General features: G+C 49.2%; 4 protein-coding genes across 4 annotated transcripts; 1 reads left to right on the top strand and 3 right to left on the bottom strand.

Annotated features, from left to right (window-relative positions):
- Positions 1-1,268: 1,268 nt before the first annotated feature.
- On the bottom strand, positions 1,269-3,223 carry CTRU02_204713 (laccase-1 precursor; the record flags this gene model as incomplete). Its single annotated transcript, XM_036721189.2, has 4 exons — positions 1,269-1,895; positions 1,952-2,732; positions 2,789-2,921; positions 2,986-3,223. Coding segments are annotated over 4 exons (1,779 nt in total), but the record flags the coding sequence as incomplete, so codon positions are not given.
- A 1,363-nt stretch (positions 3,224-4,586) lies between these two features.
- Positions 4,587-5,993, bottom strand: CTRU02_204712 (MFS monocarboxylate transporter; the record flags this gene model as incomplete). Its single annotated transcript, XM_036721188.1, has 2 exons — positions 4,587-5,105; positions 5,160-5,993. 2 exons carry the CDS (start codon positions 5,991-5,993, stop codon positions 4,587-4,589), a joined length of 1,353 nt encoding a protein of 450 aa, XP_036587172.1.
- Positions 5,994-7,791: 1,798 nt separating this feature from the next.
- Positions 7,792-9,512, top strand: CTRU02_204711 (pyoverdine dityrosine biosynthesis; the record flags this gene model as incomplete). The annotated part of the gene is made up of 3 exons (XM_036721187.1): positions 7,792-8,149; positions 8,205-8,618; positions 8,680-9,512. The coding sequence occupies 3 exons, from the start codon at positions 7,792-7,794 to the stop codon at positions 9,510-9,512; spliced, it is 1,605 nt and encodes a 534-aa protein (XP_036587171.1).
- A 1,042-nt stretch (positions 9,513-10,554) lies between these two features.
- CTRU02_204710 (ankyrin repeat-containing protein) lies at positions 10,555-16,125 on the bottom strand (the record flags this gene model as incomplete). Its single annotated transcript, XM_036721186.2, has 6 exons — positions 10,555-14,654; positions 14,704-14,947; positions 14,995-15,282; positions 15,331-15,390; positions 15,435-15,660; positions 15,710-16,125. The coding sequence occupies 6 exons, from the start codon at positions 16,123-16,125 to the stop codon at positions 10,555-10,557; spliced, it is 5,334 nt and encodes a 1,777-aa protein (XP_036587170.2).
- Between the last annotated feature and the right edge of the window lie 616 nt (positions 16,126-16,741).

Below are 16,741 nucleotides of genomic sequence, written 5' to 3'. Positions count from 1 at the left end.
AGTAAATTATTACAAGCGAATTCAAGGCTTTCTAAAGCCTATCTTCGTACTATTAAGTACTTATTCCGATACCTTAAAGGTACCGTTTATCTCGGTATTATACTTAGAGGCATCCCTACGATTAACAAGTTAGGGCTTTACGCTGCTGCAGATGCCTCTTTCGCTAACAACAAGCTATCACGAGTCTCGATAAGTAGTTACGTCGTCTTCCTCGCTAGTGCGCTGATTGCTTAGAAGTCAAAGAAATAGACTTTCGTAACTTTAAGCACTATAGAGGCTAAATTTATCAATCTTATACCTACGGCAATTACTATAAAGTAGATCAGACGTTGCCTCTCCTAACTGCTTAGCAAACCCATCACTATGCCTATTATCATATTTACTAATAGTGCTAACGGCTACGATAACGTTATAAACCTACTTAACAAGGCACGAACCTGCTATATCGACGTCTAATATAAATAGATTATACAGGAGGTTTATACTATGAAAAGCATCGAACTCCGACTTATCAAAGGCGTTAATATAGCTGCCGATAGACTTACGAAGCTACTAGTTACGGTTAAACATAAGGAATTCGTTCGTTTGTTAGGCATAGCGGAGGGATTGGATTAAGAGGGGGATTTTAAGACTGTAAGACTATTGATATTAAGACTTCGGGATTCGGAGGATTTCACAGCCTCCTATTAGCCAGGTTTAACCGGTAATTAACCGAGTTTTCTAATAGTTAAGAACTCCTCGGATTTGGAGGATTTGGGACTTTTCCTATATTTCCTATTATTCTACTGCTTTTTCGCTAAGGAGTCTGAGAGGGGGTGTGGGTGGCAGGCCTCGCCGGCCCGTCACGTGGGCTGACGGCCGCCACCACTGGTCTTAGCCAGCCTCCACAGCCCTCTAGCCAGTTAGTTAGTTCTTCCACCAACAACACCACTTTTCCCATTCTGAGCGTTCTGTGCCGGTTCTCGCCCACATCTCTTTACCAGAATAGGGAATTCTCACTACGGGACCGGGAAGTTTATTTAATCCTCGGCATCAACCCCACCCGTGACGGCCCGATCCTGAAGCCAGATCTGAGTCTTGTGCGGTAGCGCCTTGGCCCGTACCGCGACTAGAAGATATGCCATCGAATCATCAAATAGATATTATTAAATTAATGTGTGGTTGTCATTATAAGCCCGTCAACAACGCCAAACTCCTGGTGCTGAAACAGAAAGCCAACATTCAGCCCTGGAGCCCATGGACTAAGGTATATAACCCAACCCCGAACATCAAATCCTAAGACCACTATCAAAAGGCAGAGCATTCTCTCCACCAGAATTTCTGTACTTGTCCCAGGCTACACACCCATCGCGGACAGCTTTGGGAATGTCATACTTCCGGATCGCCTTGGGCTTGACCAAGAGGTTGGCAATCAAACCAGGGCTCGCATGCCAAGCGGTATGGCAATGGAAACTCCATGCACCAGGATTCTTAGCATCAATTTGTACAACAAGATGCCCTCCGCGGCGAAGAAGCTCTGTGTCGGCGCGAGCAGGGTTCTTCTTGTTGACGATGGTACCGTCCCAGGTCCCGTTACCTTCTGCAATGATCTGGAACTCACCACCGTGGATGTGCATTGGGTGGATTGAATAATTGTTCTGGACAACAATCCGGACGTGACGGACATTGTCGGGTATTGTGGTCAAGATGTGCTGGGGCTGAGCAAGATAATCCATTTTACCATCCGCCGCCTCCAGTAGCAGGGGACGGCTCCAGTCGGCTTGGAAACTAACTTCGTTCACGTACCACAAAATGTTTCCGGTTGCATTTCTGTGGTATGTGACATTGTAAAATATCTCCATGTCTGCTTTGGGAAGACGCTTCTTGAAAATTGGCTTTATTTTGGGCAATGCAAGCTGTAAGTAGGGTCAGCACTTGTACTCCCATAAGCTAGAGATGATTGTTTGCTCACATTACCGCAAGTGGCGTTGGCTTTAGGAATAGGAATCGGCACGGGGTTGTTAATAGGAACTGCATTTGGAGGTGCCTGGCTGTAGGATACAGTTGCAAGTGTCTCCCAGACATATGTTGTGGCGCAGCGGGTCGTCATACGCATATTGTAAGCTGCTTTGGGGTCTCCGGTAGCCTTGACAATAATCTCAGCTCTGCTGCCTACGCCAAGAGCTATCCAGTCAGCCTCGTATGGCTCAATAGGTGTCCAGTCCATTGATGTCACAATAAACTTGTGGCTATCGATGGAGAAAACTTGAATAGCCTGAGCGCCAGTATTGATGAGGCGCAGCTTGTAGGTCTTGCCGGCCTCGAACAAGAATTTCGAGCGTGGGGCATTGTCGTGACATGTAGCGTTGGTAATGGAAGGGTATTGGGATGGAGACAGGGAGCAGTTGTAGGGATTGAGACCATTAATGAGTTGGTTCGCCGAATGCGGAACATTGACGAGTTCATCATTGATTGTTGATATGGCGCCCTTAGCGATACCCTCATAGCCTCTATGATAGAAGTCGGAGAGGGTCACGGGGCCGAGATCAACGTCATAGTCCACGAAGACTGGGCCGTGTATCACTATTGGCCCCCAGAGGCCTCCTGCATACTGAAGAGCGTGATGGCCATGCCACCAACTTGAGCCGTACGTGGAGGCTCTCCATCGGTATGTAAAGCTCTCTCCGGGTGCAATAGGACACTGCGTGATGCCGGACACGCCGTCCATCCAAGGGGTATTCTGTTGGTGAACCCTGAGGCGGCGTCAGCGATCTTTTGTCGAAAGCGTAGGCATCACAACTAAACTTACCCATGCCAGTGGATTACCGTGCCCTCCTCCGGGACAGTAATGTTGTTGTGAACTGTGACCTCAACAATATCCCCCCAGTTGGCCTCAATAAGAGGGCCAGGGAATTGACCATTGACTAAAAGAAGTTCCTGTTCTGTAGCGCAGCACTCATCAGCAAGGAAAGAGACCGAATCAGGGGATAACACAATGCAGCTTACCAAAGCCATCGGGTGCTGCCACTTTCCTGGCTATTGTCCACTCATACTTTCGGACAACACCGGTATCGGGTACATTCTCAGGATCTGACTTGCATGTCCTGCCCCCCCACGGAGCTCCTTTTTTGTCTGAATCGGCACCGTATTCTCTCCAGCGAGGCAAGCCGGATGCAGAGTTTGGAACCCATGGTGAAGATTGCGCATATGCGAAATGCGAAACGCTTTGAAGTAGGCCGTATAGGCTGCGGTATGTCAGTATGAACGACGTACACGTTCCTCAAAGGCCGGTTGCACGGAAAGACATACCTTAGCGCTGCTGGTACAGATAGCTTCATTGTACCTAGGTAGGATGAAGAACGGCTGAGCGAGTTTTTGCAACCCAACTATGAGGCAGTTTTCAAATTCAATGAGCAAGTTTGGTTTTACAGCCACTCGAAAGCACGTAGACCTCTGACTATATCATATTTCGCAATACACTGCCGCAATATGCGGGCCAGTTTGGCCAGTCGGAGACAATATTCTAGATGCTTACCGGCCACTGCGGCTGAGAGCAAATCGTCTACGCCACAATTTAACTTCGTGCCAGAATTAGCCTCCCAAGTGCCATACCCCGGTTCTGGGACACCGGGAGAGCTTCGTGGCGCCATGCATGCCAAGCGCGGGAGCGAAAGGGAAGGATTTTGGAAACTAGCACTAGAGGTCCCATCTCAGCTCGTGCCACTAGGCACAAGGGCCCGAGCGCATGCGTGGGCTCATATACTTCAAAGAATGCGTTAGGAAAAGAAGGAGACAAGCTGTCTTATGGTTGCGGTCGTGGCAATAGCTACACCATCCTGTAACTAAGCAGAGCTGTTGGCTTGGCCAGCGCTATGTTACCCGTTCTTAACACATGGCCTGGAATCGATTTAGCGTCATATACTAAAACCGCGAGACAGACGGATACGTTCAAGACGCAAGTTAGGTTGCATTACACATGGTTTCTGCAGATACCGCAGATACGAGGCCATGTACAGTAGCCCGAAAACGGTCTGCAGGGCTGAGACATGAAATAGAGTAATGGTATGACAGTGGAATAGCCTACATCCCTGTCTTGTCCGGAGAGTTTGAGCTGAGATACCACAGTACTTCCATGGTCTCAGCATTTTCAAAAAAAAAAAAAAAAAAAAAAATCAGACAACTGATAGCGTTGCAAATATGCATGGTGATCTTACTGGGCATGCAATGGAATAAGATGGGACATCACGAGGCGTTCTCGAGAATGGGGCTGTTCACCGAGATTCAATAATCCTGGTCTGCCGCTACGTTACAGTTGACAAGGATTATTTCATAGCTACTCGTACCCTCGTGAAAAAAGCCAAACAGCTGCTGAGATGATCTGGTCCAATTTTGTTGTCACGGGAGATTCTCTTAGCTTACATGGTGCATCAGCCGTGGAAGGTTGTCTTGGTTTTTTGTATTCGCCAAACTTTTATCCCTCTATGGAAAAAACAATGCCTACAAGCTTTCAATCTAAGGAAAATGCTGAATTCAGTGTAAAGGTCAAGCCGACCTATCAACATGCAAAATGAGATTTCATCCACCCAATTACCACAGACCAGCCACAATTACGTAGATTTAATCCTCCAAAAATCCCGTTGGCCAACCTGCTTTATCTTCGCAAGTGCCACGAGCAAACCACCGACCAGCATGGATGTGCCGGCAAATATTTGCGAATAAAGGTAATTATCATCCTTCGTGACAAGGCTTCCGCCGATTGGTGGTCCAGCCAAACAGGCGAAGCTGACGACCGTAAACACCATGCCGATTCTAACGCCTAGTTTCGACATGTCTGTTGTTACTTCACCCATGGATGCCGTAAAAAGTGTCTGCACCGCATTTACTGTGAATGCATAGGCAACGACCCAGGCTGTGAGTCCTGCGGTAGAATTTACACCAGCCCAAGCGTAGAGATTGAGGCTGCTGAGGAGACTTGAGATCACCAGCGTCCGAAGGGGCTTGATAGATCTGTCGGCAAAGTATGGTGGGATGAGCCGTCCCGTGAGACCCACGGCCGACATGATGATGAGAATCGTGAAAGCCTGATCCTCGCTCTGCTTTAGCTTGGTTTTGCCGAAAATGGGAACCTAGTGATGCGTTAGCGCGAGCGACTTGTGATGGCTGAATTGGTAATTGTTTACATAGTAATAAGCAAAGTACGCTCCAAGTAGCGTGAAAAACATGCCAATGGTGAAAAGAAGATAGGGTAACTCCTTGAAAGCCGCAAGTTCTAGAAGCGGGCCAGATGACCGCTTGGCTTCTTTTGGTCGTGAAATAAGAAAGACGATGATACTGTTGAAGAGCACCAAGAAACCCATCGCCCTAAGTGTCCAAGCGAGGCTCGCTGGTTTAAGTAATTGCTTTGCCATGACCGTGAAGATGACTGCGCCGATGGGAGCACCACAGGAGCTTATGCCAAGGGCAAGCCCGCGCCTTTTGGTAAAGTATTGGGAGACAAGCCAGACAAGGGCCGTGAAGTGCATACCGTTGCCAATTCCCGTGGCAATACCTTGTGAGAGGAGAAAATGCCAGTATTGAGTGGCGAAAGAGGCGCCAAAGATACCGCCGAGTTGAAAGGCAAACCCTACGAGAAGCGTAACTCGAAAGTAGCCGGCATCAATCGCCCTGCCACTGACGGTTCCGAGGAGAAATAGGAGGAAGATCTGCATGGAGCCAATCCACGAAATGGCAGATTTTCCCATATGAGGCATCATCTCGATGTAGGTTGCCTGGAAAACACCAAAAGCCGTGATGAAGCCGAAGCCGTCCAGCACCAAGAGGAAAGCCGAAACAACCTGAAGCCAGCCAACAAACCCTCCATCAGGCCCGTCAACGATGACCTGGTGTTTCTCTTCTATGGTGTGATGTGACGAGTGTCGGCCTTCCGATTGACCATGGTCTGGCTCCTGGTTTTGGTATTCGTCGTTGCTCAGCATGTTGATCTGCTTCTGATTGGGCTCGGCTGGGGTGTTCATAAGGGGCGTGTGCTCTTGATTTGCACCGCGATCTTCGTATTCAACTGAAGCGTTGGTAGCACTATCCACCTTGATACTACTGCAAAGACAATTGAAGAAGTGAAAGAGTGCAAAGTGTGGTCTAGGTTGGCATTGGAAACCGAAAGTTGGACTTGATGAAGCATCAACAGCATCCTCAACCAGGGGGCATAATGTTAACAAAAGGAAATATTGAATCCAACAATCGACGTATGGTAAAGTTGCCGGTCCGTTAACGGCGAGTAAGCCGGCGAAGCTCTTACATCCCGGATATAGACCAATGGCGTAAGCCACGACCAGTGCAACCACGATGCCGGCGAAGCCACTTCAGCCAAGTCAGCCCAGGCATGCACGTACACCAGCATAATGAAGTATTGGGAAAGCTCACCATGTTATTCTAAGCTCTTCTGAGCCCCCCAACCCTAAAATCTGCCGTGCCCATATGCAGGTAAGAAACGCTAGAATACGTCGTGTCTTACAGCTGACTGATCATGCTTTGCTCTAGTTACCGACGGACAGTTATTCAGGACCACAAAAAATATGCTTCCGGCTAGAAGGGTGTCAATCTCCCTTGCGATTGTTTCATGCTCTTGGCATTTGATGATCGTATTAGATCTAGCGGTGGAAGTATGATTGGGCATAGTCCTCGGGTCTCACAGTCGACAAGGAGGGTTACCCCTGCCATGAGGCCTGACAACGAGGGTTCCACAGTCGGTGGCTTGGCTGACACCTTGGCTGTGTGGTCCCCATCATCCAATGTCTTCTTTTAACCTGTCTTGCGCTTTTCCATATGAGGCAAAACCGAAGTCTCAGACGACTGTCGGTGCTTTCCACACGCGCCTTAGCTACTATAGTCCGAATATTACAACGTGTACTACATTCTAGTGCAGTGATCGACATCATTTGCCGCCGCTTTGCCAAGTGCAACAGTAGCCCGAACCCCACGGGACAAATTCCCCGTCCGCTTCTTAGCGATCAACCTTGTGTCTTCCAAGTACCATGCTCCTGGGTCCAACCTTCGAAGACATGATCTTCAGAGGTCGCGAAGCTCTCGCGACAGACGGCAGCGCACACACACAACAGATGGCAGCTGTATGATGACGACAGCCGGTGCGTTTTTGTTTCTACGATGGATCCCTCTCGTTCGGCCAAGACAGTTTGATCAACGCTGTTGGTGACATGCGGCTGGTTATGGCAGTCCTGGATTAACACACACAAGTTACGATTTAGCCTTGATTGTGAGCGAGGCGCATCGCCAGTCCTATTTTGGGCTTGAACGAACTCTAAGTCACAGGAAGCAACCACTGGCGTACTGCAGGACAACGCACGTCAGCCACGGCCTGCCCGTGGAAGAATGCCAGGCTTGGCCAAGACTGGACATGTTCGACGTGTTCAGCCTCCAGGTTACGTTGTTTTGACCCGATACCGCCGAGCCAAACCCGGATGCCACAGCTTCGCTGCATTCCCAAAGCAAAGCAACAAAAAGTCTCCGTCTAGTTTACTGAATGCAGTCGGCTAAGGAGAGGCTCTGTGGGGATGGCTTCAGCTCTGGTTAACCGTCTGTCAAGTATAAGAAGAATATCCCATACGTTCTGTAGGTCGTGGAATATCCGATACAAAATACCTACAATAGCTCAATTAAAGACACCATCTATCATAAGAGTTAAATTCCCCTTTTTTCTCCTTTCTCTTCACTCACAGTACTATCCTTGCAAGACTTTCCCAATTTCTCGTGTGTTCTGTTCTATCCTTCACAATGTCGAACGAAGGCACCAGTAACATGGCTCCCTCGGCTAGGGCACCTAAGCCCAAGCCGTTGCTCACAGTGCAAGCTCCTGTGAGTTGGCAAAAGAGCGTGTTGGCGACTCTCGATACTGGTTTCTCCCCCGTCGACACCTCAAAGCTGAAGAGCCCGCTGAGGGCCTTCAACATTAACATGATTTCTGACCTCGAAATCGGTTCCCCCATTGATTCCTCCGAGGTCGAGATCCAGAGCCCTCTCAGAGCCTTCAGCATCAACCTTGCTTCTGACGACGCGCCTGGCTCCCCCATCAACCCCTCTGATCTGAGAAGTCCCCTTAGGGCTGTCAGCATCACAACGGGACCCGCCTTATCGTTTGAGGAGGCTTCCAAACAGGGTAAGTACACATGTTTCCCAAATATTGAGGGTTGTCATTCTGATTGCGGAGTTAGAAAACTTTATCGTAGCCGACGAAGAGAGAATCACACTGCAACAACCCGGAGCTCTCCCTACGCCTCCTCCCGAGTTCTCCAAGAACACCGAGATTGCCCACAAGATTATGGATGTCTTCCAGAAGTACGGAAGACATATTCTGCCAGAGGGAGAAACAGACGATACCTGGATCGGCCGCAAGATGTTTCTGCCCCGCGTGGAGCAATACATCAGCGACAACGTTCCCATCAAGATGATCATTCCTTCGTTCCCGTGGAAGAGTATCAACCGCCAAGACAAGGTTATTGGCGTTCTACCCGACTTGGGCGAAGACCTAGCGCTTGCGAGGCTGAATGCCCTCTGCGTCGATATCGGAAAGGTCTACCAGGGCGGCGCTGAGGTCCACATCGCCACAGATGGCTTGGTGTTCAATGGTAAGTGCCCATGTCTCAGCAAGTTCTCTCATCTGTTGCGAGTTTTACTAATGATGATCAGATGTGGTCGGCATCTCGGACGACGAGACATGGGAGTACGGATCTACTCTCATGGACATGGCCGCTAAGAAAGGCTACAAGGGCATCAAGCTGCTCCGCGTCATGGACTTCCTGGGCATGACGGACGGCCTGGGACCAATGACCAAGGAGCAGTACATGGAACAGGTCGGCGAGGCCCGCCAGCAGCTCGAATCCCAGTTCGGCAACGCGCTGGAGGAGGTTCGCAAGATGATCGACACGGACAACGACACGCTCATGACCTACCGCGGCTTCATCCGCTTCCTCGAAGTTGATCTGCGGAACAGTCCCGTCGCGGCGCACGCCACTTCCGGCCACAAGTACCGCAAGGTCGTCAAGGAGGTAGCCATGAAGATGATGATGCGCGCCGAGTCGTTCACAAAGATCATCCTGGCCACCTGCCCCGACTACGTCCGTCTTTCCATCCACCCGTCCAGTGGTGCCGTTAAGCTGTCGATGCCTCTGCTGGTTGAGAAGCACAACCCTGATGGCTTCCCTCGCACGCCCTGGCACAGCTGTATTGCCGTCTCCGTGGATGGCGGTTACCGCTCTCTGCACGCCCGTGACGTCCGGAATACCCACGACCTGATCATGAAGAACGGTCAGCCTTGGTGCTTCCGTGAGAAGTCCGAGCTCTTTGAACTCGGTGACAACGTCGAGATTGAGCATCTTTACCCCAGCGGTATCGAGGTTCGGCCCAAGGATGCCGGATCCGGCTCCGTCAACTTGGGCGATGCAGCAAAGGAGAAGTTGACGAAGCTTGCCAAGCTGCAGCCAGTCAGGGCTGTCGGCTTCGCTGATGCTTCAAAGTTTTAGAGTTGGGTTGCGGCCAAGAATGGGAGGAGTAGGTGCTTACAAAAGGGGTGAAGGAATAACGGGTGAATTCAATCATTAAGCAGCGTGGGTGGCATGGGTATCAAGGCGTTAAGGATTGGCTTCCTGGGATAGTGTATCCCGTCAAAGACATGCGGGGATAAACTCTCATCTCCTTCATATGAGATTAGAAGACTAAAGTTTTCAGAGCTGAAAATGAGTCTTTGCATGTGAATACCATCTGAAGATCATCGTCTTGTCAAGATTTATTTGGCATAAACTTCGCCCAATGTTTCGGTACCACAAGCATAACGGTAGCTTTGAGCATGAGGAAACTTAACAAAACGTAGGCGGATTCTAAATATTTATTCTCTGCTTTGAGCTCCGTGTACAATTTTCGTAAAAACTTTTACTCTAAAACGCTGACGCAAGTCGATCTTCCGAATGTCACACAAACCATGATCCTTTCCAACGTCAGCCGCACTAGCAACTATGCCGTGTAGGTTTACGTGCGCAGATAAACGTCGACAGAGGGGTATGTATTTCCTTAGCTTTGTTCTGTGAAAGGGATTTTAGCCCTTCCCGGTCCGACAGTATTGTTTAGCATGCTTTTTAAACTGTACTCTAATATGATTGCAAGCTTTAGAGTTATATCAAGCTACAGACCCCGGCCTTAAACTTGAAGAAGCCAGTGCAACCATTTATTCCTTCAACGATCCAAGTCATAGAAGCTTGTTTGCCTTTGCGGATGGAAAGGTTAACCTTTCACAACGAAAGACACTGCCAATGAGAACGAAACACTGGATTAGCCACTCGGATTGACTGGAAGTCTTCTGTGTATTTCTCGGAAGATCAGGGTGATTGCTGATAAGGGTCAGTAAAGGATATGTGTTTGGACATACAACAGCATGTAGAATTTGAGTATGTTTCGTGCTGCGGCCCTGTTCATTTAATTACTCAAGTGACTGATAAATAAAGGCGACTATTACAATTCCCTAAAAACCCCCATGCTTTTGTTGATAGAATCAAAAGCACAGGCTGCTCTCTAACACCACCCGAGTGATTTAATGCCTCCGATTCTTGATATGTACGTCTCTTCATCGAACACTTCCATGGTTAGCTCATGCGATTCCTCCAGACAACGGCCGCCAAGTTGATAGCAGTCCAGGCAAATGTCCAGGTCCCCACCAATGCAAATTGAACAGTGATAAAACTTGCTGTATAGTGAGATTTCGAAACAACAAATGTCGCAATTGGAGCCCATATCTGACGGTGTGGTGGGCTTTACAAACATTTGATCATCATCTTTGCACGTGCTTCTTTTTCCAGCTTCCACCAACAGCTCTACCACTTCGGTGTGTCCATATCTTGTAGCCCACCATAACGGCGTCCGACCGAAATGATCAGAAGAGCTGACATCGACAAAGCCCGTGGATAAAAGCGATTTCACCACATCGGTATGACCTCTCCTGGCCGCTGCAGATAGAGGGGTTGAGCCGTAGTGATCCTTCCAGTCTGATGCCACTGAGCCGTGCAGTAATAGAGCTTTTACTGCTTCATCATGTCCTTCTAGAGACGCATAGAATAAGGGTGTGCGGCGTAGGTCCTCTATCGAAACGGGATTGGCGTAGGCATTTATGATTAGTTCTTCTATCGTTGATGTATGGCCCCCCTCTGCGGCGTATGAAAGGGCCGTTCGACCAGAACCGGGACCTTTGACTTCTGAATCGACGTTGAATATGTCAAGGAAGAATGAGACGACCTCATCTTGTCCTGCGTAAGAAGCGGCTTGAAGAGCGTTTCTGAAACGGCCGCTCTGTACATCGAAGTTTGCTCCTCTTTCAAGGAGTGCCTCGATAGCCTCCATGTCGCCTCTGATTGAGGCGGCTTGAAGAGCGTTACCGAACATGCCGCTCTGTACGTTAATATCTGCTACTTTTTCAAAAAGTGTTTGAACAATCTCCGTATTTCCTGCGAATAAAGCAGCTTGCAGAGCATTTCCGAATATTCCGCTCTGTATGTTAACATCTGCTCCCTGTTCAAGGAGTATCTGAACGACCTTTTTGTGGCCTCCGAATGAAGCAGCTTGGACAGCGTTTCCGAATAACCCGCTCTGTGCGTTAACATCTGCTCCCTGTTCAAGGAGCACCTGGACGATGTCTATGTGGCCGTTGAGTGAAGCAGCTAGAAGAGCGGTTCCGTGAAAATTACTCTGCGCGTCAACATCTGCTCCATTTTCAAGGAGTACCTGGACGATATTCATGTGGTCCTCGTATGAAGCAGCTTGAAGAGCAGTGTGATACTCGCCACCCTGTGCGTTGGCGTTTGCTCCATTTCTAAGGAGCACCTGGACGATATCCATGTGGTTTCCAAATGAAGCAGCTTGAAGAGCAGTGTGATAGTCGCCTCCCTGTGCGTTGATGTCTGCTCCATTTTCTAATAGTATCTGGACAATGTCCATGTGGCCTCGACATGAAGCAACTTGAAGAGCGTTGCCACACTCTTCGCCGCCCTGTACATTGGCGTCTACTCCTTCCTCAAGAATAATCTTAACAACAGCTGTGTTACCACTCTCGGCCGCCCAGTATAGCTGTTTGTACCTTGTCTCTTCCAAGTCGGTGTTGACGCTATCAGTGTTGAGAAGTACCTTGGCGACAGCTCTATGCCCGTTCTCCACTGCAAATGAGAGTGGAGAATGATTATTGTGATCTTTCGAACACACATCAACCTTTTTAGTAGCAAGAAGCCTTTTTACGATAGCTTCATCTCCACTCCCAGCCGCCCATGAGAGTGGCGAGCGATTGCTATGATCCCTTGAGTCGACTTCAACTTCATTAGTATCAAGGAGCATGTCAACGACGGCTTCATGCCCATTCCCAGCTGCCCAGGAGAGGGGAGATTGATCATTGTAGTCTCTCGAGTCCACCTCAACTTTGTTAGTATCAAGAAGTATCTTGACGATAGCTTCGTGCCCACCTCCAGCCGCCCATGAGAGTGCCGAGCGATTGCTGTTGTCCATTGAGTCGACTTCGACTTTTCCAGTGTCAAGTAGCATTTTGACAATGTCATCGTGCCCACTCCCAGCCGCCCATGAGAGTGGCGAGCGATTGCTATAATCCCTTGAGTCGACTTCAACTTTGTTGGTATCAAGGAGCATGTCAACGACGGCTTCATGCCCATTCCCAGCTGCCCAGGAGAGGGGAGATTGATCATTGTAGTCTCTCGAGTCCACCTCAACTTTGTTAGTATCAAGAAGTATCTTGACGATAGCTTCGTGCCCACCTCCAGCCGCCCGTGAAAGTGGCGACCGCTTGCTGTAATCCCTTGAGTCAACTTCAGCTTTGTTAGTATCAAGGAGCATTTGAACGATAGCTTCGTGCCCATTCCCAGCCGCCCATGAGAGTGCCGAGCGATTGCTGTTGTCCATTGAGTCGACTTCGACTTTTCCAGTGTCAAGGAGCATTTTGACAATGTCATCGTGCCCACTCCCAGCCGCCCAGGATAAAGGTGTTCGCTCGTAGTCAGTGTCTTTCGAGTCTAGACTAATCTCCTTCACATTTTGGTCAATGAAAGATAGTAATCTGAATAGCCGATACCGCGCAGCAATATGTGCAAGGTTGCCTCCACAGGATGGGCGGTCGCGTTCATATCGTGCTAATAATCGGTAAACAACCGCCCACTTCTCGATGAAACAATCTTGTTCTGGTCCCAGCATTCGTATCAGGTCCTCTTCAAATGTCTCCGATACCTCGCCCTGCTGCATGTGATGTACCAATGAAGTTGTTGCATACAGCAACAGTGGAAACCTTGACTGGTGATTCGAAACCAAATCTTCTGGATGCGATGAAAAAACCAGCTTAAAGTAGCGGATACATGACCACGTTAAACGACAATGGGCAGTTGGGGTCACCAAATGGGCTTCCATGGTCTTATCCAGGTATAACAAGCCCCGATTGATGAAGAAGTCTTTCACCGACTGGTGGATGAATTGAACTCTACGAGCATTGTAGGAGGGAATGATCTCAGCCATACCGTAGCTCAACGACATGATTCTTTTTCTCATTCTTTCGTCGCTGGTGACATCTTCCGGATTTTGGCATTCGTCTAGCGAAAGATCTGCAAAGTCGGAGCTGAGGGCCATTGCCACGAAAAGCTCGTTTGTCGTTAGGGGCCTCTTGGCGAAACAAATCCATTGCATTAGTTGCAGGGTCCTTGGTGGATCTTCAACAGCTTTGATAATTTCGAGATAAAGGTCTTCCAAGTCTGGCGGCATTTTCTTGATCTCGGATTCGATTCTGATTCGTGATTCTCCCTGGCGCTTTAATCGCAAGATGCGATCCACCACGAAATGTGCCCACAGGAAGACACCTTCAGCATGTCGAGATATGAGGTTCTGAATAGGCACGTCCTGCTCCTCATGGAAGCGGCCACGAATGTATGTTGTGATATCCTTAGTATTTTCCGTGTCAAGTAGGATTGTCAGTCCACTTTTCAGTTCTAAGACGGGGTAATGACGGGAGGAGAAACAAATGCCGAATCGCAAGTTTGTCGGCGGGATCTTCGCCAGCAGGTCTTTCAAATAGTCAATTAGAGCCACGGCAGATTGCTCGTCACATTCGTCGAGAGCGTCAACAAAGATAACGACGGGGAACCGCTGCAAAACCTTTGTCAATGACGATTCAAGGAATGTCTGAAGTGGCCGTTGATCCCATTGCCATTTAACCCCAGGCTCTCCGACCGTCTTGGAGCGGATTTCGAAGTGATCCACGAGGTCGCGTACCGCTCCAGGGGCAAGCTGGAGTAACTGGTGCAAAAGAGATCGAAAAAAGCCTAGCGGTGTTCTCTGAAGTTCATGGCCGCGACCGTGAAAGAAAAACGACAGTACAAACGCGTCTGCGCCGTACACAGATAAGGCCCGTTCCAGAGCATGCTTCATCAAAGTCGACTTGCCGGATCCAGGTTTGCCCTTGATCCAGAGCAAGCCTCGGGACTGGGAGGCCCATTGTTTTAGGTTCTTATGCACGAAGAGCCATTCGCATGTGTCGGCGGCAGCAGCTTCGATTTTGTTCTGTCTGCCATCTATATCCTCGAAGGCAAGTGATCTCAAACAGGAATGTATCATTTCAGAATGAGGCAGATGTATGTCTAGGTCACACAATCAGCCAAGGCCGGTATGATCACGGAGCGCGCGTACTATGCTCGGCGAAACGTTTCGCTACCTCTTCCTTAGCCTCTTCAACCAGACTCTTAATCCGTGCCCTCACGATGGTGTATTCACTTTGGCTCCTCGAGTCAAACTTGACGAGCCCTGAATGGTCCTTGTTGAAGGAGATGTTGTCTTCATCGGCCACTGCCACCAAGCCGTGGCTGGTAGCCGACTTCTCCGTTACCAACAACGATGGTGGACCGGTCTTTCTCGGTTTTCCTTCTCCGTCAAGCTGCAAAATGATCAGCGTTGTCTCATGACTGTCTTCGTGTGTCTTACCTCTATAGTGCGGCTGAGTTGACGTTCAAAGAAGGACACAACCCGATAACGCCCCTGACAGCTTTCAGAGAACTGGTCTGCAAGCCTTTTCAAGAAAGTCGAGGGCTCGGATTCTTTATCCACTAGTAAATCATGAATTAAAGCCTCATTCGGCTGGCCTCGCACGAGGGTTCTGAGCTGCTCGTTCCGTAAGCCAAGGTTGGGCACACCGAAGAAAAGAAGGCCAAAACAAGCTTTCAAAAAGTCAGACTTGGCATCACTTCGACGCCTTCCCGCTCGTACCAGTGCCTGCTCATATCAGTAGGCTGAATATCAGCGGATTTCGAGGCGGCTTACCTCTTTTACTAACAAGCCTCCTAGGCTGTGGCCGATGAAGATAATTGGACGAGACGATGTCTGAGAATATCAGCCCTAGTTCAATAATCGCGCGTACTACCTACTCCATCTTCACCTCGGAAAGATGTTATTCGTTCCAAGAGTGTGCTGCCCAAATCCTCGATTGACTCCTTTGACAAGCTGCCGGGCAGGAGGGTGTCGTAGCCATAGAGCATGAGCCGAATGTTAGGCACGTCTTTGGACAAGAAGTCGAGCAGCCAGATTTGGCCAGTTTGAGAAGAAATCCAAGAACCGATGGCGTTGCTTCCGAGGCCGGGAACGGCAATGACACTATTTGCCTCAGGTCAGGTAAGACGAATGAATCGGCCGAGATACTCACTCGACTTCGGCGCTACCTTCCGCATCATAGAGCGGCGTGATACCTTCAAACATGCAACTGTAACTGTATGGATACTTCTTTGCAGCCGTGCGCAGCCGCGCACATAACGTCTCTCCTGATAGATGGGTGGTGATCGATATGGTGGCGCATACGGAAGCCTTGTCCTTTGGCGCCAGAGATCGACAGACAATGGTCTCCGCGATGCCTTGTAAGATGGGATCCTTCTGTGTGATAAGCCGGAGGGTACTTTCCAGGCTTTCAGCGTCGTCAATTGGGATATCGTCGACGCGAATCGTCAGGGTCTTGATTTTGGGAGCTACCACCGTTGGCCGAGTGAAATGACGACCGAGTGCTGCGGCAATCAGGCAGACGATAGCCGCAACCACCAAGCGATCCCAAGATGCCGTGATAGCCATACTGATCATAGATAAAACGGTGTAAGAATGCGCCCCAAGAAAAAGAAAAAGAAGCTATCGCGGAGGAACGACGGAGGGAGTGTAACTAATCACCTCATCTGAAATTTGGGTCCACAGCCTGGTGTCTCTGAGAACATGCAGCCAAGGACCACGTGATGATGCACAATCAACGTAGCCTCACCATGCGGCGCAGCTTTAAGTGCAGGGGTTCAGATATTGCGATGGCATCATAGGCTTCCATCGTCAACTTCCACTATCCCACAAATAATGACTTTTGAGCCGCAACAGCCATTGCGTTATCACTATAAGAGCTCGATGGGTCGGCTGTTTGAGGCCGTGATTTTGTAAAAAATACTTTTGAGGCACTATGGGTAAGGTAAAAATCCGTGGCTTACATGCCGGCTTCAAGGGAAAGCCTCATTGTTGTGATTGGGCATCGACGGTATGTGATTTGGGAAAAGCCTCGTTGGAAATGCATTGACAAAACCTAGGTAAGGACGTTATCTGAAGTTAACAGGTAAACGCAAGGGATAGGCAGACTGATATGATAGCGATGTAGCACATTATAGCTAAGGTGGCGCCCTGCACCAGCCGATGAGCCGCTATACAATGTTAT

The sequence above is a fragment of the Colletotrichum truncatum genome (assembly GCF_014235925.2).
Source record: "Colletotrichum truncatum strain CMES1059 chromosome Unknown Contig_0002, whole genome shotgun sequence".
NCBI lineage: Eukaryota > Fungi > Ascomycota > Sordariomycetes > Glomerellales > Glomerellaceae > Colletotrichum > Colletotrichum truncatum.
The sequence above is the reverse complement of the archived record's forward strand: the minus strand, read 5'-3'. Positions and strand labels throughout refer to the sequence as shown.